The sequence below is a fragment of the Gymnogyps californianus genome, chromosome 10 (genome assembly GCF_018139145.2).
Source record: "Gymnogyps californianus isolate 813 chromosome 10, ASM1813914v2, whole genome shotgun sequence".
NCBI classification, from domain to species: Eukaryota; Metazoa; Chordata; class Aves; order Accipitriformes; family Cathartidae; genus Gymnogyps; species Gymnogyps californianus.
In genome coordinates, this window is record NC_059480.1 from 17,217,261 (window position 1) to 17,243,582 (window position 26,322).

The window sequence follows — 26,322 nt, forward strand, 5'->3', positions numbered from 1 at the left end:
GTTCTTACAGTAATGAGGGGGTGTGATGTAGCAGACAGAATTGCTCTGGGACACAGGAGATCTAGGTCCTATTTTTAGCCCGCCATTGGTCAGCCTGGTGACCTAGGCAAAGCACTTTCCCTGCTTCAGCTTCCTTATCAGGGAGAGACTGGTATTTCTTTTGTAAAGTGTTTTGTGGCCTGTCAATAAAAAACACACTGATAACAGCCAGGGGTTGTTGGGAAAGAGGCGATCTCCTGGCTGAATACAATCCTCTCCTTTCTGCATTGTGGTAGCATCTAGGGTCCCAAATGAAAATCAGATCCATATTGCAGATGCAGCGCCTGCGGGTAATTAGCGGTGAGTCGTCAATGCATGCTTTTTCAAGGTGGCCCTTGGCAGGTCCGCAGCTGAGGGTCACATCTGCTCTGAGCCACCCAGGTCCTGCCTCAACACGAAATGCTGGGCTCTGAACCCCTCCTTTAAGGAGAAGTGGTCATTTCAAAGCCAGTGGAGACCTGAAGCCCCCACAATACAGCTCATCGAGATGCCCCCATAGCATGCACAGCTCCAGAGCCAGCCTTCCCGGGGACGGGCCGCGGGGTTTCACACTGCTGTGAGCAGTCCTCATCCCTGAGCAACCCTGCCTGGTGAGGAAGGAAGAAATTGCCGGCGCCATGAGCGAGGGTCCCTCTCTGTGAGCAAACAGGGCACTCAAGAGGTTGCTTATGAGAGTTTTTCACTTTTGCTTTCCCTGGCCTGGGCAGCATGCCTGTTTTGAAACTAGAAGGCAAAAAAAAAAAAAAAAAAAAAAAAAATCTGCCTCCCTCCCTCCCAGATCTATCTATTTCCCTTTGACAAACAGTGATTTCATTTTTCTTCCCGTCCAGGATTTTTTTTTTTTTCTCTTTTAAACTGAGCCCAAGCCAACGTGGCAAAAGGCTCTTTGCTCATGTCCTTATTTGTCAAACACGCCACCGCTGCGCCCTCACCACCATTCTGGGAACAAGCGCTCGCCTTCGCCGGCTGACTTCAGCCGAAGGGGAACTTCCCAACACAACTCTCCCCCAGCTCCAATGCGCTCTTTTTTAAAATAAACATTTCCTTTTCTTTTTTTGTTTTTTTTTAAGTGTTACAGTTAATAAGAAAGAGTTTAAATTTCCTTCCCCTTTCCTCCCCGCCCTGCTGTGAGTCCGAGTATGACAGATCTAGATGGGAAAACAGAAATTACAAGAAAATGCCAGATCTATTGCAAAGGTATTTCACAACCCAGTCCTCCTCTGATTTCCATCAGAGCATAAGCACCTCAAGGGAAGTCAGATACTAAAGTACCTTTTTGGATCTGATCCTAAGTGGCCAGTTCCACTGTCCAAATAGAGATCCAGAGATAAACAGGCCTAGGAAAACTGGGCATTATTATTTTAACTGCTGCTCTTAAGCTACAACTTAAACTGTAATAATCTGTGCAGCTTCTACTGTCTGCTAACAGTAATGCAGGAAATGATAATAAACTAAACATATATATTCTGCTGCCCTCATCAACTTAACACCTAGTATAAAACGCTTTACCTGGAGCCACAGCACACATACTTCATAAGCTGTCATCAGCACTCTGTCATCCAGAGAGAAATTTCTGTTGTAAAGGGGCTGATTTGCTGGAGCAGATAAATTTCAGACTCTGGAGAGCTTGCACCAGGTCTGCAGGGGCCAAACCACTCCAGGCAGCCACCTCAGATCTGGTCCATGCTCAGGAACAGGGTCATCTGCTCCAGCACTTACATTTAGCAATGGGGAAACTGAGGCATGGAAATGAAGTGGCCTGACATCAGAGAGCAGAATCAGGCTTGGCCTTAGTTTGTTGGAGCCTGATCCAACACATGCTCATGAGATCCCTGCCTTCAGGCAACCATGTCCTGAGGGCTGAGAAAGGATTCACAGCAGAAGGAACACAGCCAGCACTCGTTCTGCTCCTTCAGCACGGGAACCTCCATCTGGAGTTGTGAAAATGACTGTGTTCAATGCACAAAGGGATCGAGCAGCTTTCTCCATTGCCACCTGCCCTTTTCCCTCATCTCTCAGCCCTTACGTCTTGCTTCAGCACAGCTTTTGCTGCTCCTGCAAGATAAGGAGCTGATCTTGCAACATGAGACCACGCCGGCTCCTGACTTAGCCCTGGCTTTTGTCTGTTCCCAATCTCCTTCAGAGGATGGAAGGAAAAAGAAAGGGGAAAAAGGTGACAAGAGAGCACAGATTAAAGGCAGGAACCCATGTTTGCTGCGTAGAGTACATCTGGCGGTGGTGACAGGCAGGAGTGCTGGGGTACGACTGGTAGGCTCGTCATCCTCTGAACGGGATGCCACGCAAAGGAATCTCGCTCTGACCAAGCTCCTGCCAAAACCCAACGCTGTGAATGCGGCTCCAGCCCCAGTTTCCCAAAGCCAGAGAGAAACGGTGTGACAAATAGCAATTTCATGAGCTCAGCAGGGAAGAGCCTTCCCATCAGGTGGTTCTACCAAGGGGCATGTCCCAGTGACAGCCCCAAGCAGTTCAGGCCCATCTTTGGACCCATTGCAGGAGGGAGGCATGAGGAGCTGAAGACACGAGCCCCTTCCAATAAACACAGCAAGATCCCCTCCTTGGGTGACCCACCCGGGGGAAGCCTGACCCCGGAGAAGCATGCGAGGTGCCGCAACCCCTTCCCGCTGCCCAGGCTCCTGCGCAGGCAGCCGTGCAGGCAGCACCCTGCCCTCGCCAGAAGCCTGCTGCTTCGCAGCTTCCCAGGGCAGTCTGGAAGCCCCCCTGCTCCCACGGGGTCCACTCTTCTCGGAGAGATAAGAGACAGAACAACACTTGCTGGGGAATTACTTCATTCCCCCAAGGCTGGGAAAAGCCATGCTCCAAACTTGGCTAATGTCCCTGACGGCTGCAGCCTTTCCTGGCAAGGGAGAACACAATCCTCATTAACCCCTTCCCTCTTGAAGTCTGCTTATAATGCTGAACCCATTGCAGGAACATGCTGAGACTCTGTGATAGCATCTGAACATCTCGCCACAGGCAAGAGATCACAGGAAGCCCATGAGGGAGGGAAATGCTTTCTTTTTAGAGAGGCACGAAGTAGATGAATCGCCTCTAGAGTTTGTGGTGGGGTCAGGAACTAAGTCAGGTCTCTTGAATCCCGTTTAATGTCTGCCCACTAGCCTGTTCTCAGGATCAAAACTATCGAGGGACACAGGACTGCCACAACCTTCTAGGGTCATCATGGGCAGCCCCAGGGCTGTGGATATGTGGTTACACAACTCTCATCAGCCTCAAACCTAGATCACGCTCACTTTGCTCTCACTACTCCTCTCAGACGGCTCTTCCAGACCTTCGCAGCCTTGGTCCTTAGAAAGTTTCTAAACACCAGCACGAAGGTACTTCTGGCAAGCTCAGCCTCTCCTATTCCTGTACCAACACTCACCCAGAGCTGAAACAGTTCTTCTTCTCTGGTGCTTATTCCCCAAAAGTATTTCAAATTTGGTACCGTACTCCCTCCCCAGCCTTCCTTTTGCTCAGCTAACAAGCCAAATTCTTCTGGTCTCCACTGGCAAGATGGAGACCTCACTCCTTGATCACCCTGACAGCGTGTCCCTGCAGTCTCAACACATCTCTCCTGAATGTGCCCGAGCTAACACAACAGTACCCGGCACTCCAGGCAAGCCAGCGATGTCTGCACAAAGGTGTTCATACCTTTCAAAGGTGTTCAAGGTACATCCCTATCCACACAGGACATGCCATCATCACGTGATGCATCTTAGGAGTTGCACTTTCATCCAGATGGCAAATCTAGAGGATCCAAGCCAGCAAAAAGGGGGTGAAAAGGGTCTCAGTGACATCACTGGATCCTGGGCCAGGGCTTATTTGCTTCACTTAATTTTAGGCATCTAAACAAAGCACTTTTAGGATCAGATTACTGCCCTAAAGTCTCTCCACAGTCCATGGAAGAAGATGGCCCTTCCAGAAAACAATTCATTCTGGGAAGGTTTCACTCCCATCTGCCATCACAAGGACATAAGGCAATTAGTCTTCTAATTCAAGCCGGATGGGAAAAATCCTTTAATAGCCCAGCAAGTTTTGAATGGAAATATTCCCTACTTGGGAAACACAGCTTGCTAAAGCTGACTTGGTTGTTCCTGACACATGATTTCTAACCACAGCACTTTGCCACCTCGTTTTATTATCGTCCATTCATTTCCACAATTTTTGGATCAGTTCTGCACAAATGATAAAATTCTTGTCTTCTTACCTGCACATTGTAAGTAACGTCATCCAGAGGGGGCGGGGGGGGAAAGGCACCTTGTGATGATGTGATGTTCCCGAGGTCATCCACAGGAGGTGGGGGTGGAGGAAGAAAGTCCCCTAGGAGAGAGAATGGGAGAACTTAGACTCACGAGCATTTCCCCACATCACGACATGGATGATCAGGATGAATCCTGCAATACTTACAGCTCTGCCGTCGGTTTTGTGGCACAGGAAGTAACATATTGTTTTACCATTAAATGCTCAGCTGCACCCCTCGCTGCTTCAGGAGATGGCTACGACAGCTCAGTACCATTGGCAGATTGCTTAGAGGTGCTCAGACCCCACAGCAGGAGGTGACTTGCCACAAAGCCTGAAGGCACCAACAACCAGCTCCATAGATGGAAGCTTGCATCTCAAACCTGCCGCAGGCAACTACTAAACTTGCAATAATGAACGCCCTGCATCCAGCAGGATCCCATGCAATGGATCCCATCCAACTCACCCGCCTTGTGTGCTAAACTAAGCCAGCTCTCCTTGATCACTATAAAGACAGCATCGGATGCTGTCTAAAAGCAGGGATTCTCTGTTGCAGAGGACACATGGAGGGCTGGAACTGGAGCCCAAAATCTAGACCAGCCCATCTCCTGCATCCCTGCTGCTAGCAGGCAGCCATGCTCTTTGCATCTCCCTCTTCCTATAGGGACCTCACAGCTTCATGTAAAGAACTGCTGGGAGGATCACAGGCTCTTCTCAGTGACAACAGCCACGTGATGGGCCAGCTGCAAGCTCAGAAGCACCCACCTTTTTTAACTCTGAGGAGGTTTTTTCCATGGGGCTGATGTACAAAATATCTACACTTTAATTTGCTCATCTTAAACTTCCAAAAGTGCTGATGTGAAGACAAAGCAACATACTGGCTACGAAGCCATCCAGCTTAGCCGTAGAGATGGGAGACCTCTCCTTGAGAACTTCATGGGAGGTGGGAGCACAAAGGAGAAAACAAGGACAGAGCAGCACAGGCTGCGGGCAGCAGGACACCAGGCTCTGAAAGCACCTCCTAAGGATGGAAAAAAGGGTGTTTGCTATTAGCATTGGATTTGGCTCCTGGGGAGGCAGCTGCCTGTAATTTGGACCACTTTGGTATATTTTTATTTCTTCTCATAAAGCTTGATGCTGCAAGTAGAGCTGTTTGCTGTTGGCTCTCCTGTGTGCAGCATCTGGGATGGAAGTTCAAGATGAACAAAAGTGTGATATTTCACGTATATAGGAACTGTTGCTTTTGGAGGGTTTTAACCCTTTTGGGAGAAAACATGGGCTCCCTACTTGACCCTCCACATCTCCATGCGGTGCCACACCGCCTCCCAGCTAAAGGCCCTCAGTGCCATCCCCAAATACCAAGGAGCAGGCTCCAAACTGCTCAGAGAGGTGCTGAGCCAAACCCTGGTGACCTGCAGTCCTCTGGACCACCCGTGCCCAGGTTCAAAGCCCCAGGCTCAGCCCGCCCCAGGCTCAGCCCGCCCCAGGCTCAGCCCGCCCCAGGCACGGGCACCAGCTAGGCAGCACCGCCGGCACAGCACCTTCATGCTATTTGCCGTGGGAAGCAGATGAGTCTGCAGCCCTGGAAAGCTTTTCTGTTCAATTTCAAATCAGTCTCTGAAAGGCACAAACTCCCCCCAGGACTTTTAGGGATCTTATTTCCCAGGAAAGTAATTTCTTCCCATTTTGCCCAAAGTAAGCATGGTTAGGACTCAAAACCACCCCTCTGAATCCCTAAGAAAGTATCATCCTAAATACCGATGCACAAAGACAGTTCAAAAACAACACACTGAAAACTAATTTAAGACAACCATGTTGCTCCAATACTTAAAATCCCGTGAAACCTACTGGCTTATGATATTATAGAGTTCAAGACTGATTTTTTAGAAAAAAAAAGTCCAATAACATCTGCAGTATCCTCCTCTTTGCCCTATAATTAATCCAATCTTTTATTTCAAATCATATGAAATACAATACAGAGTAAAAAGAAAAGAAGAAATATTTTGAAATTAATATCTTGGTGTTTAGTTCTAAAAAATGCTGGGACGTTTGAGTGCTAAGTAGACTTTTCTCCTTTGCTCTGAAAATGACCCTCCAACTGACGAACGTGATTTTGCAAACAAATTCAACTCCAGCGGACACATACTTCCCAAAGAATACACTTCAGATGATGTTTCTCCAGTTAGTCCTGGCTCCGATGCCAAAGACTCATCTCCCTGCACAGCACATTAGTCAGACACTCTTGCTTTATTACAACCCTTAAAATCACCTAAGCAAAATCGAGGCAGAGAATGTGTGGAAGGGGATGAGACAGGGAAAGGGACAGGGTTTGTGCATAAACAGAAGGGAAAAATAACAATTGCTGTAACAGAAGGGGAAAACAACAACTGCTAGAACAAACACGAAACAAATACCATTTTGCCCCGTTGGAAGATCTGTTCCTCCCGAAAGAAAAAAAAAAAATGCTGGCAAGATTTTTCAGAGAAGGAGCAAAGGACAGAAACAGAGAAGAGCCCTTTTCTAGAGTTTGGAAGAAAACACTTTTCTTTGCAGTAGGAGACAGCTGGCTTTACCGCAGCCCAGCCCAGCTCTGCTGATTCTGTCCTCTGTGTCAGATAAGCTGCTGGCCCTGCTCTCCCCACGAATGGGAAGGTTTTTAGACTGGGAAGCAGCGAGCAGATGCCTGATGAACTGGGGGGACCTTGCAGATGTTTGGCCTTTTCCTGGTCCTCTGCGAACAGATGGACTTTTACTCCTTCACAGCTTTAGTTAGTTATTCTGCCACTGCACTTTCCTCTTTCCCACACACAGCCATAGGACCCGATGCTGTTCCCACTGCACTCGCGGGACAGTATTCCCTCAGATGCAGGAGGGAAAGCTGTTACTGTATTATTATTATTGGCATTGCTGGAAGTCTCCCTCCAGCAGAGAGGGAAGCATGCAAAGACTGTAAAATCTGTGTCCTGAGCAGCATACGGTTTCAGACGACGTGTGGAAGAAACAGGTTTACATTTGAGGGAGTAAAGAAGGAAAAAAAGCTGAAAGCAAGCTTACACTCCCTTTAAGCAGGATCTCCCTACTGCACACCTCGGGGACCTTCCCTCACCCCCAAAGCTTTGCAAGCCAGACAGATTTCACTTGCTTAGAGCCAGGCAAGCCATGGGAGGAGGCAGGAAAGTCCATGTGCAGGCGGAACATATCACTGCCACCCACTGCTGACCACCTCCAGTGCCAGCCAGCTACGTGGGGAGCTGTCTGGGGAAGGGACCGTCCCCTGGTCCGCATGGATGCACCGGTGGCCACTGGGTAAATGGGGCTCTGGGGTTTCCAGAGTTAACCATGGGCTGGTGGAGGACACATCCCACCCTGAGCGCTCACCCTCTCCTGACTGATTTAACCCTGCTGCCCCTCCATGAATAAGGCATAAGATGGGCAAAAGGCTTATTAGTATTGATTACTGCTCAGCACCAAGACTAGCATTTTGGTTGACATTCACCTGGCATCAGCCTGAACGCTTGGAGGTACTTAAGTTACGAGAGTGACTGCACCGAGCTCCATCAATGGAGAGACTTCAAAGCACCTCTGGAAGGCAATTTATACTTCAAGGCAGGTGAAATCACCTTCCGATGGCAAGTCCCCCCGAGGAGGCAGCCTGGGGCAGGCACGTTTGCAGGCAGGGAGCTGCATCCTGCCCCTCCTCGCACCGTGGTGCAGCCTGCCTTCAGCTCTTACAAGGAGAAATCTCTACCCTTTACCATACGTTTAGAGGAGAACATAAACACTCCTCGTTGAGCCAGCTATGCGTTTCTTCTTCTTACAGCTGTGAAGACCGTGAGTCAACCTACAAAGGGGCTGCGCAGTGCGACACACGCGGCAGCTTGGTTATTTCAGATACGACGGTGCAACGTGCCGTGAAACTGCAGCTCTGAGCTCTTCTCTCAGCACCCGCGCCCACTCCTGCACCGGAGCATCACCCGGTGCAACCACGAGAGATGATACCGTCAGCACCGATAATGCTCTCCCCCGTATTTTACACACAAGTAATTAGACAGAAATTAAGTCAGTCCATCATGGCTACGTTGGGAAACTATAGCAGAGCCATTAGCAGAAGTGATGCCTCCCAAGTCCGAGCCCGGCTTCTGCCTCCAGTCAAATCTGTGCGATGCAGATGCACTTGCAAGGTTTTACCCCTCTCCTCCCCCAAATTTCCCCTCTTACACTTTCCAAGGAGATTCAGGCATTTCATTATTACACTTTTCAAATGTACAAATAAAATATTGTTTAAAGCCTTAACAGACACCTACATCAGCACGAGCCTGTCAGGATGAATAGAAACTTGTAAGATTTTTGCCATTAGCTGCCTGATGCCTTCTGGGTACAAGTACAAGCTCAGAAAAACATCCTGTCTCATGCACCAAGCACCTTTCTCACTTACAGGTTAACCTTCAAATTTTTAAGTGCACTTCAGTTTTTTGCAGGATCAGGCTCGTGTCTCAAGCCTTTGTTTTCAGAGAGATATATCTGCCAGTCAACAAATGAATTGCAGCACCATAATTGCCTCCCCCCTTGACTGACACAATTGTTTAGACATGAAGATTTGCAGCTTTGAAACTTCTAGACACAAAGATGATCTCACATGTTCAGCAAGAAGAGACTGTTTGGAGGAAAAACCCTCGGAAACACAAAATAGCATAACACCATATTTTTCCCTGAAACAATAACTTAATGAAATCTATCAACCAACAAAACAGGGTTCACACTGGTCTTCCCAGATCTCTGGCTGACATCTGAAGACTATATGCCCAGATGTTTTTCATTTTTCTCCTTCCAAACAAAAATAACCCTTTCTCTTCGTCATCTTGATAATTTCTGACTCTGAAGCTGGTTCAGAATCAGTTTGAATCACCTGAAAAACAGCTCTCCCCTGACTCAGAGACGAGACTAAAGACAGTGGTGGAGCAAGCCCCCACTGATGTGTTTCCATTCTGATCCAAAGGGACTCCATTGACACAGGCATTTCCCATTACCCAGTCAAGTATTTACCTTCTACTGCAGAAAGCCAAAGTTTGCAATTTGAGGGTGATCTACATTGAAACAATTAAGATTTATACTTAAACTCTAATCTGTTTAGCACTGGGCTAAAATCCTTTTGATTGAGGCTACCATGAACCTGTATTCCACAATAACCACTGCAAAAATCTGCAGAATATTGCAGTATTACTAAGTGGTCTGGGAAACTTCATACTGCAAAAGTGATGCCACAGGATTTTTATAGAAAACTTCAGCTAGATATGACCTGGTGACTCTTAGGTGTGAACACACATCTTACTAAGTTTCCCAAAATGAACATTTTCCTGTAACATCTGTATTTAACACACATCACTGGACAAGGAAAGCACACGATTAAAATAACGTTTTATGTTGGTGCATCCTTGGTCAAAACCATGTCATGAGGGGTCACTGACACCACGTCAGTGCAGGGGAAACCGTCACATGATTACACACCAGCTCCACATCGACCTAAATATACCACATTGGCCTGTGATTCCTAAAATAAAGAAGCTCCACCAACCCAAAGCACTGTTTAAATTACCACTCTCTTACCAATCACTAATCCTACCATTTGAACTACTTTTGCTAATCAGCTACTGCATTAATAAGCAGGAAGGAGGGAAAAAAAACCCCACACTGGCTAATTTCATCCTCAGCATTTAAAAAAGGAAAACTGAGTCTGTCAGGTAGTTGCACTGAAAATTTACTTCACCACCTGCTAGCTGAAATATTGCTTTTATGGATTTATATTGTATTAAAAGGTCACTGGCTGTTTAAGTCTTAAACAGTTTTAATCATTCTAAAAGTCTCTTAACAGTAAGAAAAGGAAGCTCAGAACAAACAGCAGCAGGGATTCTAATTAAAAGGGCCAATTCATCTAATTTTATTTGGGGTTAATTATTCAGGATTCACTCTCTGATGTGTAAGGAATAGCAATTAGTAATTTTAGTGATTTGAGGAACATTGGAGGTGTAATCAGTTAAAATGAGTAAGTGTTTACAACACAAGATGTTGAATTAGTTTCTCCCAGCTGGAGAACAGGAACATTAGTCCCCTACAGTTCAGGACTATGAATCGTAGTCCTGCTTAAAATATTCTCTTCAAATAAAAAAAACCACACACCAACAATCATCTGGTAATTTTGTTTACTACATGGAAAGTCAATAGGCAACATGCACCACGGCAGCTTACGCATCCTCACCTCCACCTTCATCCCACCATCCAACTACCCAAACCCCTGGGATTCGCTGGAAACAATTCCCAGCATTTTTCCTATCTGTACAACTTCAGCCAGACTACCACCCTCCTGCCACGCCACCTTTTACCACAGCTAGCTGAGATAATGAAAGAAGCAGCCTGCGAAACTTTAAAATGTTAATTAACTTCGGTGGTTAAATATACAAAGGGAAAATGACCGTGCGATTAACTTAAAACCTCTAGGTACAATTCCTCCTGCAAATGCAAATCCAAAATAGCTCTGCTGGAATCGCTCTGGATTTCTTCCAGCATTACTAGAGCCAGAATAAGGTACTAAAGCTTTCAGGAGTAGCAGATGAGACTCTGGTGGGGACAGAGGAGCCGCATGGGAGAGTCCTAACGGGGAGATCCAACACTGGCTGCTTTGACATTTGGGTCTGAGCTGAGGCAGCAGCTCAAAAGCCATTTTTTTCCACCTCGCAAGAGACAACTGGGTTTTACCACCATTTAGGCATAGCCAGGTGCTTCAGTGGGACTGGAGCTGGACCCCTTGCATTGCCTGGGGGTGACCATTTATGACCGCTGAAAGAAGTGGCATTGGCACACCATGCCAGGCTCACTTCAAGTGATGCAGCTTTTATTGAGCAACTTGATTTAGCACAAACAGATGCTATCTTTAGTGTCCTGTACACAGATCTTTCACTCCAGCTCTGGTCACCAGTGGGGAAAATCCCACCCACCTCTGGTTCACGTCAGAACTCGCTGACCTCCCTCTCAAAACACCCCAAAGGCAGTAATTAGCACAAGGGTAGGAAACAAGGGCTCAGTTCCCCAATTTATGCAAAATCTCAGCCACTTCACCACAGTGGATGCCCCTCATTGTGAAAACAACGCTTTTTTTTTTGATGAGACTGCGTTTTTATTCAGCTTGTGTCTGCAGATGCCTAGCCATGCTCTCCTTCCCAGCAAAACACAACCGATGTTCCTGCAGCCCCAATGGTCGCAGGGTAGGGGAGGCAGGTATAACCACATGCTGGGTTGTGTTCCCCCATGCACATCAGCCAAACATCCTACACATCATATACTTACGATACACACCACTAAGTACAAAGGCATTGATACAAGGGTGCATTTTGATTCTTCAACTTATTTTTCCATATGACTGTGGGCAAAGCATTCCAGCTGATGTCCCACACCAACCTCTCTGCAATAGACGTGACTTATTTTGCTCACCTCAACAACCTGTTTTGTAAACATGATGTGAATGAGCCAGTTCTGCTCTCGCTCAGATCACGTTACACGTAACAGTTATCTCCGTAACGCTGATACCTGCTTAGAGGAGAGGTCTGCTAGTATCAGAACTCAGCTCTACAGAAAATAAATCAGTCCTTTACTAAAGCTTAGTGAAGGACTAAAGTTAAGCCAATGCAACAAACAGCCCATGGCACTGTAAAACTTTAATTAAAATCTGTGCTAAAATAGAAGGAGGAAGAAGAGCCATAAGATTAACAGAGAAACTCTAAGTACTGTTCCTTGTCATAGACTTCTTTTAGGACTTTGGGGATGCACCTAGCCCCACTGTGCCTCAGTCCATGGGCATGCAAAGCCTTCCTTTGCCTTCTCTCACGTGTTTATTTGTAGACGTAAGGACAGAGTCCATCTTACTCAGTCTGTGCAGTAATTAGTACAATGAGATCCCGCTTTCAGTTGCAGCTGCTCAGGTCCAATAACGGGGACAAAAGTAGTTCCGAATGATTTAAAAAAAAAAAAAAAAAAAGACAGAAAACAGCCTGCTGAGATGGAAAGATTTCAACACAAGCAACTGGAAATATGCTGGAAATCAGGGCATCTAAGTCAGAAGAGCAAATCTATCCTTGTAGGGGAACCACGGGCTGCATTCCCACTCACCATCCCTCTCCTCTGCAGAGCGAAAGGTCCATGAAAAGACTCAACGAGGGAAACACTGCCTCACTCAGAACAAAACCGAAATGGGTTATCTATTTGTTTATTAGATTATGGTGTTCAACTCATTTATTCATTGCTAAGAGCTCCTGACAAGAGTTGACATATGCATTAATTTACTAAAGAGGGCTGTTGTGAAGGAGTTGAAAAAAAATGAGCTACGCCACTTGATTAAGACCTCGTTCTCCCTGGCTGTTGTTGCGTGGCACAATCAAAATGAATCTGTTTTTTCAGTCAGCTTTCTTCCCTGAGGAGACAGCCAGGGAAGATGGGGACTGTGTCCTTCAGATACACCCTTTCTGAGCTCCAACCAAGCCCTCACTGCGCCTAGTGATGAAATACAAAACACTGCACAGATCACAAAAAACCATCTCCCAGAGCTCTTTACTGCCAAGGGACTTCCTCAAGTTTTGGAAGGTGCAGCCAACAGTTTATAAGCAACCTCGGTCTTATCTTTGCCTGTAACTGGTTTTGTGTTGTTTTCCCGCTTTGGGGGTGAATTGTAATCTGAGCACTCAGAAGAAACCTGATGTGCTGCAGCCATGGCTTGAGCCTCGGAGCCAGCAGTGGCCTGTGCTACAGAACACCTGAAGTGCTGGATCCATTCCGCTTGCCCAGCATGCAAAGGAGAGGGACAACAAAAACCACTGCCATAACTAGATCATTTCCCTGGGTGATGGGGTCAACCTTCCTGCAAGGTGTCCTCTTCACAAAGTCTTCTGCTACTGGCTTGAGAGACTGGAGCAAAAACACCAAGTGGGAAATGCATGTACAGCGCTCAGATGAACTGATCAAACAAACCCCCATAAACTGATTTTCAAACTGGTTCATTTAGATCCTCCCATCCTCTTCCCCACCCCTCCCTATGTAACTCTTACAGACATCCAAACTTGGAAAGATTAAAGCAAAACATGTGTCTTTATCACATGTGTCTTAGTTCACTGTTTTCACTGATACAAACAGCTCTGGCCTTCTTCCTTCTACTGCAATTAGTCAGTGCTACTGGGGAGCAGAAAGTAGCTAGACTTTCTTCATGCTACAAAATTAATCGCTTTCTTATTCACCAATGTAACAGTTGAATAATAAATTACATCCTTAATCCCTGAAGATAATTTAAGATAAAATTAAATGTTGGATAAATAGAATTCACCTCTGTCTTCCTCTTTCAAAGTAAGTAACTAATGCTCCATATCTCCATATATAAATTTATATAAATATATATTCATATGGAGTGGTGGTGGTTTTTGTGGGGGGAGTTTGGTTCATTTTGCTGGTGCCTACTAGAAATGTCACACGTAATCTGGCTAGACCATGGAAGAGAAATGGGATTATAATCAAAAGAAAAAGAAAAAAAACGGGGGTATGTATCTTTCCCTGGGTAGATTCTGCCTGGAGATGCTCTACATCCTCTCTATTGTACTTCTGGATAACAGAGAAGGCAGAGGAGAAAAAAAAGTGATGCGGCCTTTTTCTTCAAGATGAATTTTACCCTAAAACACTGATGCACAAGCTTTCTGTAGCAAGGATCATTGCCCAACACCCCAAAGTTATTATACACACTTACATGTGCAGTTATTGCCACATTTTGAGCAGAAATGCCTTAAAATTTACACTTTTGCATAATTCAACAAAGTAACTGGTTAGGAAACAACATGCTAAACTGACTTTTTAGATAAGTATCTACATTTATGTTTTCCATATTCCACAAAATCCCCTACTGAGAACCGCCCCATCCTTCTCCTTGCTGGTCAGAGCCCAGAGCACCACGGTGGGGAAAACAAGAAGAGAGAGAGCACTTCCCATCAGGAGCATCCTAAAGTGGGTGAGGAACAGGTGAATGACAGAGGCACAAAAAGGACTTCCCAACGATGAGAATGATATTCCCATTCATGACACAGATAATATTAAAATTCACTCCCTAAACTGACCCAGGCAGACTGCCTATTCTCAGAATACAAGCAGGGATAAATGGTGGCAGCATGGTACCTGTGCTGGTTTTGGGGGACACATGGCTCTCACCTTGCATTCCCAACAGGAACGACCATGATGTTGTAGTTATCCAAGCACACATTTCAAGCTTCCAACCATTCTGAGAAAGCAGTCTATCAAACCAGCAGTTTCGCTGTAACTCTGCTCAGCATATGGTGCCTCCCTTCCCAAGAAAAAATATTAAGGTCTGGCACCAGCCCAGGGTAACTGAGAGGGTGCCCTTGCAGTAAACAATACCACACCAAAAGCAGGGTCAATTATTTGGTGTAGAGAAACCTGGGTGAGATCATTTTCAGATTGAATTAAAACTTTTCTATTTAACCAATAGAAAATGAATTACTGAAATATTTGTGGATATTGTTAAAAGGAAAAATGCGGAAGAAAATTAAAAACTTCTGCAAAGATTGTGGTTTTGTTTGAAAAGCCAGAGATTTCATTCTTGAAATGAAATGTTGTGGAAAAAAAATGATAACAAATTGTAGTAACATATTGCAACAGTTTCTAGGCTGGACTTCTGAAATCTACACAAATCCCAAGCACAAACACAGGCTGGGTGATGGGTGGATTGAGGGCAGCCCTGCCAAGAAGGACTTGGGGGTGTTGGTTGACGAGAAGCTCAACATGAACCAGCAATGTGTGTCTGCAGCCCAGAAAGCCAACCGTATCCCGGGCTGCATCAAAAGAACTGTGGCCAGCAGGTCAAGGGAGGTGATTCTCCCCCTTTACTCCGCTCTTGTGAGACCCCATCTGAAGCACTGCGTCCAGCTCTGGGGCCCTCAGCACAGGAAAGACATGGACTTGTTGGAGCGGGTCCAGAGGAGGGCCACAAAGATGATCAGAGGGCTGGAGCACCTCTCCTATGAGGACAGGCTGAGAGAGTTGGGGTTGTTCAGCCTGGAGAAGAGAAGGCTCCGGGGAGACCTTATAGCGGCCTTCCAGTACCTAAAGGGGGCCTACAGGAAAGCTGGGGAGGGACTTTTTATAAGGGCATGTAGTGACAAGACAAGGGCTAATGGCTTTAAACTGAAAGAGGGCAGACTTAGATTAGATGTAAGGAAGAAGTTCTTCACTGTGAGGATGGTGAGGCACTGGAACAGGTTGGCCAGAGAGGCTGTGGATGCCCCATCCCTGGAAGCGTTTAAGGCCAGGTTGGATGGGGCTTTGAGCAATCTTGTGTAGTGGAAAGTGTCCCTGCCCATGGCAGGGGGGTTGGAACTAGATGATCTTTAAGGTCCCTTCCAACTCAAACCATTCTATGATTCACTCTGACGTTTGGTTTTCCCTCAGAGCTGTTACTTGGACAATTTTAGGCAAAAAAAATTAGATTAGGTTAGGTGGGGAATCTCTCTTGATTTTCTTTCGTCCTAACTTCTTTTCCAGACTTGCTGCAGGAAAGTGCAAATCCATTCTTTTCAGATTAATGATTGATCTTCACTCTAAATCCCCACTCCAATATTAATAACCTCTCAGAAAACAATTAAAATGGATATATCATTTGAGTGTGTGCTCAGGGAGCAAGAGAAGAGGATAAATCTTCTATGAGCACAAAAAATCTCTATCATACTTTGAGGCCTGCTGATGCCTGCAGTGACATACAAAGGTTATTCACTGTAACATATGCATCTCCCCATGCTACCACAAGCACATGCCTGGAGCAGTGAATGGGAAGGAGAGAGTGCTTACCAGCACAGGGGAAGAGTGGATGATCCATCTCACCTTCTAACAAAAACGTCTCCATCAGTGAGACTGAAAGAGCAGACCTTTTCCTCCATCAGATAGAAGATGCTGTGGGAAGGAGAACAACTTCCAGTTTGACATTACCAGCAAGTGCGAAGAGCCAGAGAGACCCCAGGCAGGTGCTTTGCTTGGAAATTATTTTAAAGCACAGAGATGCCTGATGTGCTGAGGCTTTATGATGAATCATGGAGGCGACATCATTCGGAGTTGCTTATTAGCCCAGTCTCCCTGAACTCTGAGAATTTTGTAGCCCATATCTCTACTTTCTTCATGAATCACAACAAGGAGAGAAGTGTCTTCTGGGCCAACTGCTCTGGACCGGTTTGTCTCCACACTGCTCAAGGTTACGGCTCTCTGTAGCAGACTGGTTGCATCCAGCCCCTGGTCTAGATCTCCCCCATGACCAAAGTGGTGCCCTGGAGCTGAGGACTATCACTACTCTCTTGCCTTTTTCCAGTCCCAAGAGAAATAATGAGAAGGTTGTGTTGCTGCTTGCCAACGTGGTGTTTGTACAGCATAACAATGAGAAAGCATGCTGTCTGCCCTAGTAAGAATACATGTGGAGATATTTAAGGGTGCAGAGTTTTCTTAGAGGACCATCTTTGGCACAGTCAGACAAACTTGAGAGTCATGGCCCTAGTTGTCTGCCTAAAGAAGGGAAGCGTCCTCCTTTGGAGAGCACTAACCAGCTTTGCTTAATGAAACCGAACAACAGCAGGTTTTGAAAACTCACACTGCAATTTTGCAGTGCATGACTTGCTGCATGCAGTCATCCAAGGTGACTGCTTTATGCAAAAGCAAAGCTCGTTCCTAGAGGATTTAAACAATCACAATCAGATTTCCTTGATGAAAGACACCCCAATGAATAACAACCTTATTTAAAGAGAAAACATGGCACGCTTGGGTACCTGGGCTCTCAAGAAAACAAGAAGTAATCAAGAACACACCTGAGAATGATCTGAAATTAGCCAACGTTTACCCTTCTACACAAAGGAAGAATTTTAAATCTAAACATACAGGCATAACCTAGCTTTGAAATCCAGTACTACATCTAGGCAAAACCTAAATGTGGATGTTGAAGATCATTTAAGGAACAAGATTCTCTGCTTTCAAGAGACTGAGAGATTTACTCTATATCCTTTATCGGGCCATACATATCACATCATGTCATGATGATTAGCATCTTGCTTGATTAAAATCTTTAATTCCAGTGGATTTAAAAGGCTAATTTGAGAGCCACTCAGACAAGAGCCCAAGGCTAGAGCTGATCACAAGCACAGAATGGCACGCTGCGACTGCAGTGCTGATATCTGCTCCCCTAGTTCTTCAAAATGTTGCAGCCGAGATAGGTAAACAAAGGTGTGTGTCAGGTCAGCCAGCAAAATCTTTCAAGGCAATGGCTCCACACTCATCATGAGAAAGAAGATAAAACCTACTTTGGCTCTCCTCTACTATATATCTAACATTTGAAAGAGAAAAATCAGATGACTGCTTAAAGCTTGGGATGATGCACGCCATCTTCAAGCTATTCTTGAGCAAAATGTTTAATGTTTCATGTGGTTTGGAAATGGCTTTAATTCCCTGCTGAATTTTTCATGCCCATACACAATTTAGCCTTTATCAAAAAAAAACCCCTTCAATTATGTACTCTGCAGAAAACGCTGACATTCTTCGGAAGAATTCTAGCTGCTTTTTTTCCCCTTTTTTTTGTTGTTTTTTGGCTTGCTAGGGTCTGCATAAAATATCCTTACTTGGATATGCCCACTGAAGTTATCTGGACTTCAACACTTGTGCTACTCATAGAGAATGGGAAGAGAGAAGAGCACTGCGGAGAGGCTAAAAGGTTGCAAACTTTTGGACGGACCCTGCTTTTTACCCTGATACACAACAGGGAGCTGTAAATCTGCAGCAGTGGGGCCGCCATGGAGCAAACCTTGCAGGCGGGCAAGCCTTTGGGCGTTAAAGCCTGCAGAAGGCATGCCGTTCCCAGTGCAGGATATGCGGCAGGAAAATAAGCATAATTAGAGCACTGCAATGTGCCAGCTATTCTTGGAGGCAGAAGAGCCCCTCAGGAGCTACTGCAGGAGAGTAAAGCAAGGACAGCCCTCGGACCACTCTAACCCACGTCACAGGCATCCCCAGGAACATAAAGCCATCCTCCCATGTTCTGTCCTGCCAAGCAGCTCAGGCTAAAGATACCATCTCTCTGCTGCTTTTGTTCTCTGAACACCTTCATTTTGCTGAGCATACATCCCCTAAGGTTCCAGGAATATTAACATAAGCCACACATAGATATTATTTTAAAGTAGTGATTCCCATAATTCTCCTATTTTTCGAGATGCATCTTAAAAAGGCTTCCCTAATATACTGGAACAGGACCCATATTATCTCTTCATAAAAGGAATCCGACTTCCAAGAAATCCAAAGGAATTCATTGGTAAGCAGTTCAGACTTCCTTTTATACTGTAAGATTTCCTTCCCATAAGATGCAAGATAGATTGCCTCAAGGGAAAAGCAGCTTTACGAAGAGGAAGCTACATGTGCCAGAATTGTTCTCTTCCATTATTTGCAACATCCTTTCTCCCTCCCATTGTTTCAATAGAGTTGGTCACCAGAAGAACCTGCAGCAAAAACATCGATACCCTCAGCAGAGCATCTACCTGCCAAGAACACCAAACAACATCTGCTCTTCTGCAGAGCCTTCTCGATGTCCAGAAAACATGTTTTCTGTGCATGGCCCATATGCAGTTCTGACAGAAACATGACTTTGCTAATACACTTACTTTCTGCTGTTCCCACCAGAACAACGTTTGAGGAATGGATGGCTCACCAGTAATCTCCCACCTACATATATTTTTGTAGAACTTCATTGAATAGAAGGATGAAGAAGGAAAAAAGAGAGAGAGAAAAGACATTCAGTAGTGACCAGTGCTACAGGGAGGAAAAAAAAAATAATTAAAAAAATCTGGTGTCTGATGTTCCTACACGTGATCCAGAGAAACGTTCCCCTTGTGCATGCACGTGCTTGTACGTAGCACGGACTCAGTTACATGCTTAAGTTCAAGTGCATGCTTAAATGTTACATCCCACAGGCCTTCAGAAAGCATATATCAAATCAGGCATTTGTTCAAATGCTTTGCTAAGCAAAAGGATCAGTTTACGTACCTTCCCCAAAGATTCTGCTGAAATGAGGCTGAATGGTTGCAGCGGTACCTCCCAGGAGATCCCCAATTCTTCCCTGAAGTATTCATTTGCTAGGATTTCACTCTTGCACATTCAGCTTTGGGGAATCAGTATGGGAAACTGGGACCAGGGAATTTGCAGCTTTAGAAATGACAGCATTATCAGGGGTAGATAATGTAACCACAAATCCCTCCCACTGATCCAGATCACGCACCCCACCAGGGCCACTGACATCTCTTCAATTTCTTTTAAAATCTCCTCTAAGGGGTATAATCTCCCCAAATTCAAGCAGAGGGAAATCCAGGATTCCCCCAAATCAGAAACTACTTGATTTGGGACAAAAGGAATCTGCTACCAGGAGGACTGAATGGAGTTGCTAAAAATAAGCAAATATTCCCAGTGTTTCTGCACTCCTCTCCCTGAAGTGAAATGATCAAGAGGATTAATTTCAGAGTATGCACAGTTTTAATGTGAAAAAGCCCAAGATGCATCTTAGCTTTTAAGCAAAAACCAGATGGAAAGTCTATCATTAGAAATGCCAAAGGGAGAATACACTCAAAGTTCGCTCCAGGATGGAGAGGTCATTTCTAGTCATCCTCGTTTTAAATGTTCTCAGAACCACTCAAGCCTTTTGTAATAAGATGGTTTTCTTTCAGTTTATCAACTTGATTTCCTCCAAAATAAAGTAAAAAAACTCCAAAACAAAACAAAAATCACCAAACAATACAAGACAGAAACTTTAAAGGCAGGCGCCAGCTCTCTTTTTTCCTCTCCAGAGCAAGAGAGTCATTAAATTTTTAATGAATTATTGTTTAGATGACAAGAAATGCCACAAAGATGATCTGTTGATTCCACCCAGGGGTGTTTACTTAGAGCTTTACGGAGAGATTTATGAGACGACAGACAACAGACAACATGTCAATGAAGTCTGAGAAGCAACGCTTCACTTACCAGGTACCGATGTCAATGAAGAACATGTCAAGCTGATGAGAAACGGATCAGGTTTCAGTACTGTGTTCAAAGCAACATCCCAAACCCCCAGCAAAGACCATATGCCAGCTGACGGACACAAATCCACCAGCCCATTTGCACTGTAACTACCATGCTACTGGTCACAAGATCTGAGAAGCTCTGTAAGGACGTCCTTAGGGCTAAAGATGCCTTCTTAACTTTAGTAGCTCACATATGATGACAAGGAGGACGCAAAATTGTGATTGGTGATTTTCACCGATTAGGATGACCTGAAGATAACGCAGTGCTTACAGCTTTACTCCACTTGCTAACTCACACAAGAGCTACAAACACTCAGCTTCAACTGAGATTTCACCAGCCCCTAGTCTCCATGTGTCAGCTAACTGTGAAACAAACTCCCTCCCCATTAAGATAAGCCCACAGCTGAAGTACAGTATGTGAATAAGCCTGCTGGGACACAGCTTCCAAACCCTAACAAGAAAATATTTAATCAAAGATAAAAAACTCCATTCTCTTATTTTTCAACAAATATAAAAAAGCACATAGATATGATGATATAAAATTGGCATTTTCACAGTAAACACATCTGCGTCCCAGTGCAGATTATTTCCAATAAGAACTGGAGCTACTGGCTAAAGCTGAAAGTGTTTTCTCCTTGCAGGCTGTGCCTTTCCTCAGCTCTACTGGGCCAGCCCTGACAAAAAGGATCGGGCTTCGTGTCTTCCTTGTGTGTAAATAACAAATTTATTTGCAAGGTCCAGACAGCTGCGTTTACGTAAATCCACTCAGAGGAGCCATCACTGACCTAACTTAGCGGCAACTGGGCTGCGCAAGTGTCAGAGGGAAATGTGACCTGCGGTACCACTGAATGAGGGACAACCAGACAAAACCAAGATTTCATTCTCAAACACCATGCTAGAACACTGGGATCCGCACACAAATGCTTTGCTGTTTGCTGGCCACTTGCAAATGGTCTTTATTCCATATGAAATAATTAACAAACAAGCATAGACTCCTCCAAGCTCTCTTCAGAAATCTTCTTTTCAAAACACACCCTCATTTTAATCATTTACCATTTGCAATAGAGAAGAAGGAAAAACAAGAAGGTAAGAAATCTGAGACAACCAAACCTTTCCTAGTCCCCACAAACTGACATTTGCTGCCTTCCAATAGACTTGACTAATCATTTTTCTAAGTAGCCAAAAGATTTCACAATTAAATGCTCATAGAAATAAGATGCATCTTCCCGCTCCTTCTGATGCCTCATGAGTTTTCCGGCTCCTCTCATAAAGAGCTTTCATTACTCTGCGCATGATGGAGCCAGAACTCCTGGAAGAGAAAGCTCCGATTTCAGCTCCATCCCAGCCACTGACCAAATGCCCAGAACCTTCATCACCACTCTTGGATCACAAGGGGAAAAAAAAAAAAAACCACAACCCAAGATAAGAGGAGTTGGAGTCCTAAGATCAGAACCACATTTGCTGGACAGGTTTGTTAGAAAAAAAACATCTCTGGACTTTGTGTAAACTAAGCATATTTGGTCAGGTACGACGAGATCAAATAGATAGGGAGCCTCACAATTCCCTTCCTGCAGCTTCACATTTGTGGTGACAACTGCACTTTCCACCGATAAAAAGTGACCTTTAGGCCCTGACATTTAGGCCCAGATTTTCCAACTTGTGTTACCTCCGCCTCAAGTTTCACAGGTGGAATTCATAGCACTTTAACGTTTAAATAGTTGGCAGTGTCCATCAAACACGAGCCCATGTCTTACCCAACAGATTCTTAAAATGGAATATTCCCGCCCCGGAGACCATGCTGGATGGTCAACTTACACGAGGTACTGGACGTGCCGTATCTCTTGGGAAAATCAACATGCCAAGCAAATGCTCATCTCTCAGAATAGTTACCCTGCTACCTTATTTCTCTTTTATTTGTTTCCCTACCGCAGTTACACAACACATTCTCAGTGGGGCAAAAGGGATCATTAGCAAGAGCACTTTTGGATACATACAAACAGGCAGCACTAAATGTGCACCAGAAACAGGAAGATTAATAGTCTTCCCACATGAGAAGGCATAACAAGGCAAATGGATCCTCTGTTAGCTTGTCTCAGTAATATCTCAGGAAAGCACCATATACTCAGAATGGAAACATGGTGGTTCAGCAATTAGTTGTTTAAAAAGTCCAACTGTGATTGTAGGGAAAGAGCTCAGCTGTGATCACGCATCACATCTCTTGTCTTGGATTAGCTGCTAAATTTAAAGTTTTTTCTGTCTGGCCAACAAGAGCAATTTACTGGCATGGAGAAATGTTTTAAATATCAAGAGTTTTCAGGCTCAGCCAAACCAATTGTTCCTGCAGCTCTCTACAAGACTCTTGTCCCTAATGAAGGAAGTGAACAATTGAACGAAACCTAGAGATCTGGCAGCTGGAGAACCACCAGGCCGACATCCTCCTGCTGCCGCAAGGTCATTTCTCCCTCTTGAGGGCATATGTCCCGTTTTTATGCACACAGGCTGAGCACCTGATGTGCCAAGAGAAGTCAGTCAAGTATTCTCATGTTACAAACCCAACTGCCTTTTCTGCTGTAGAGAAGGGTTACAGGCTCACACTCTGCAGGACCACTGTTGGCAGGGACGGGTTAACAAGGAAAATTCAATTATGAATTTAATCCAAATCTCAGGCATTGAATGGACTAAGCAGAAGATGAGGAATATACTGCAACACTTCATACGTTACCTGTTACAACTGTGTGGTCTCATGTCCACACTGATACCAGAGGAGATGCAGGCCAGCTGTGATTCTACCCAGCTCACACTTCTTTGATGTATTGCTTCTTGTCTTTATAAATTCATTTTTACGTAAGACAGCTGTGTCAGACCTGAGCTCCCAGTGTAATTTTCTTTCTATACTTGCACAATGAGCTCAGTCAGCCAAGTCCTATTTCTCCTTGGGCACCACACAGAGAATTACAAATGGCTCTATTTGTGCCTAGTCGGTACAAAAAGCGATGTCAAAAGTGTAACAGGAAGGAGGGAAGGACCCAATTACAAAAGCAAGATCTGTAAGATAATCTTGGTCCCAGGACGGTGAAGGGTGGCAATTAGGAACATCTCATCTACCTGTCAGTTGGGGTCATTCGATGAGCATGTTACCAAAGGTGGCACCTCAAAACGCCAATTACAACCTTCCAGACCCAAGCTGTGCTTCTGCCTCCTCTGCCCCCTGTGCCTTCATCTCTAACATGACAGGAAGGTAAGCTTGAGCAACAGGAATTCAGTTTTCAAGAAGAAGCCTAATTGTACTGCAGTTTAACAACCAATTAATGCTTTTGCAGAAGTTGCGCGCTCCGCCCGGGGGGCTGCTTGGCTGTGTTGAGGAAGTGCATGGTGTTGACTTCCCAAACTGAGTCACCGTTGTAAGCCCTGGGGTGGTATTTATAGAGTTGGGGGAAAATTTCCAGGAAACATCACTTACTGGCATTCACAAAAATAGCAGGGAAACTCTTCAATTACTAAACTTTTAAGGAAGAAAGTCTTTCTTCTTTATGACAAGACAGCAAAGCAGCAGCCTCTATGATTTGCTTGGAAGCAGTTACAATTAATATTGTTCCTTATCTCACTTTTCCCTGACAGTAGTAGATGTTGCTCCTAAGCTATTAATTCTGTACAGCTGCAAGGTTGGTTTTTTCCTCCTCTCTCTTCTACTGATTATTTCCAGGATAAGATGCTGAAGTCAGCTTTGTCTCCAAAAACTTCAGCAATTCTCTCCTGGAACATGTCTGCAATACCATCCACAGGTTGAACCCAAGCCCATGCACACAGGGACTCAAGCAAACCAAGGTACCAACAACAGCTCAACGACAGCAGCCCAGAGGTCAGCCCGAACCCTTTACCCAGCTGTCCAGGATCCTGATCTGGGGCAACGGTTGCAGCCTTCATTAAACCACACGAATCTGCAGGCAAACCTGTTACTGGAAGTCAAGCTCTCCCACACAGAGGTGAGCTGATCCCTCTGCACAACCTAGATATGCCCTGCAATCACAGAGCGGACAAAAGCAGAGGAAGGGCATGGATTAGTAGCTGGATCAGTCACCTAAAAGTGTGTTCCCCTCCACATATGCATGTGACATGGTCCCCTTCCCCTAAGCAGCCAGCATACCCCATCGGGAAGGACGTAGACTAGTGGACCACAGAAGTGCAACTTTCTGGAATAAAAAAATCTTTTAAAAGCACAAGATAGGAGCACACGAGCTTGTCCCAATCCCACACACAAAGAGCAAATGCCTAATTTTATTACTATGAGTTCCAGACTGTCCCCACCACCGCCCTCCCCTCTGAGCCCTGGGGCCAACGTTGGCCAAACGGTCTTTGAGAAGGCCTCAGAGATGTTCCCCTACATGTCTTGCACAAACCAGTAGCTTGGAAGAGGACAGAAAACCAGGGTAATGAGGGAAAGGCTGCTGGCATGAACTCGACCAGTACCTGCCCCATTTGACCTCTCAGCTGGGCTGTCCCGGCATGGCTGCTGGGAGGGCACATGGGGTCCAGCTCTCTGCCAAGCTGTCAATAAGCACGGCACACAGTCCGTGACACTCATGGGACGTGACATCCCGTGCAATGCAACAGAGACCCAACAAGTTTGTTTTGTACATGCCACCTCGGTGTCAGCAGATACAGAAACGTGCTTTGGCTAGTACTGACATGGGAAGCATTCAAAGCACTCACGCAGAGATAAGAGGCTCCCCTCATCTCCTGCCTGAGACATGCTGACCTCCCCTCCCTCCCTTCTCCCTGGCATTGTTAAAGATAATACAAAAATCTGCCACTTATTTTTTAAAATGTCTCTGTTTCAGAGGGTTCTTTCCCCCCCTGTTTTTCTGAGGCCAATTAAAAATAAAAGTTTACCAGGAAGATGACAAGAAAAAAAATTGTCTGATATCATTGGATCCAGCCTATAAGGATCTTACACATAAAAGAATTATGTCCCTGAGCACTTTCCAACAGACTTTCAGAAAATTTCATCTTTCTACTTCCCTGGCTGGATAGTCTGTTTGAGTAATTTTCTCTTTCTCCTGGGGCTGGTTGCTAAGAGACGCGCTATTACTTCTCCCTCTCTTATGACCCGATTACTGTGATCAGCAAAGACAGCGTGCAGACAACAGCCTGACACGGCTCACACAAGAACATCGGGCTCGTTACAAAATGATGGACTGTATTAACACTCCGCAGCCCCTTCGCTCGCCGTGGCCTTTGCAGAGTCTCCTGGCACAACTGGGGGCTTTTACTTCCCCGGCTTCTGAAGTGTGCGTTCAAACATTTTAAATCGCAGGACTGGGAAGGGAGAAGAATGGACTTTTACCTCCTGTGTTTCACTGCCTGCCAGTCGGAGCGGTGTTAATGGATCCTCGTTGAGAAACCCTCCTTTCCTTACCCTTCCCGAGAAGTGGTCCAGAACTATGATTATCCCTTTTTGCTCTCCTGCAAAAAACTTTGCAAATACATAACGTGCTTCGGGTTAGCACATTTCTTTGAAGAGTTCGCCAGCACATTGTAAAGCTGATCTTGACACTTCAGGGGTTGAAAGGTGACCTGGTCCTGCAAAAAGCTGACCTGGATTGCTCTGGATGAGAAAGGCAGCTGGAAACGCACCCAACTGTAGGTGCACGGTGGTCCCAAGGAAGCCACCAGGACATCCAACGTGCTCCCAGTACGTGCTGAAACAGCCACAGCCTGGCACTGTGTCCTTTGCACAAGAGCCCTAGGTGATGGGGCCAGTGGGGAGACAGGAAACTTGGAGCTCAGATTGTGAGCTTGCACTGAGGGGTACATGGGGCAAAAAGTTAAGGAAAGTTGATTTTATTGATGTTGTTACCAAAGAACAGGTCTGCTGCCAGCTGGTACGGCTCAGGATGGGGTCACCAACCTCAGA

General features: G+C 45.4%; 1 protein-coding gene across 5 annotated transcripts in view; it reads right to left on the bottom strand.

The window, feature by feature from the left end:
- LPP (LIM domain containing preferred translocation partner in lipoma) overlaps nt 1–26,322 on the bottom strand; it is a 365,538-nt gene that overhangs the window by 174,494 nt on the left and 164,722 nt on the right. For all 5 annotated transcript variants that reach the window (XM_050902578.1, XM_050902579.1, XM_050902581.1 and 2 more), the window contains one exon: nt 4,265–4,377. In XM_050902578.1, the coding sequence (XP_050758535.1) occupies nt 4,265–4,377 (113 nt within the window). The remainder of the gene's footprint in view (nt 1–4,264; nt 4,378–26,322) is intronic.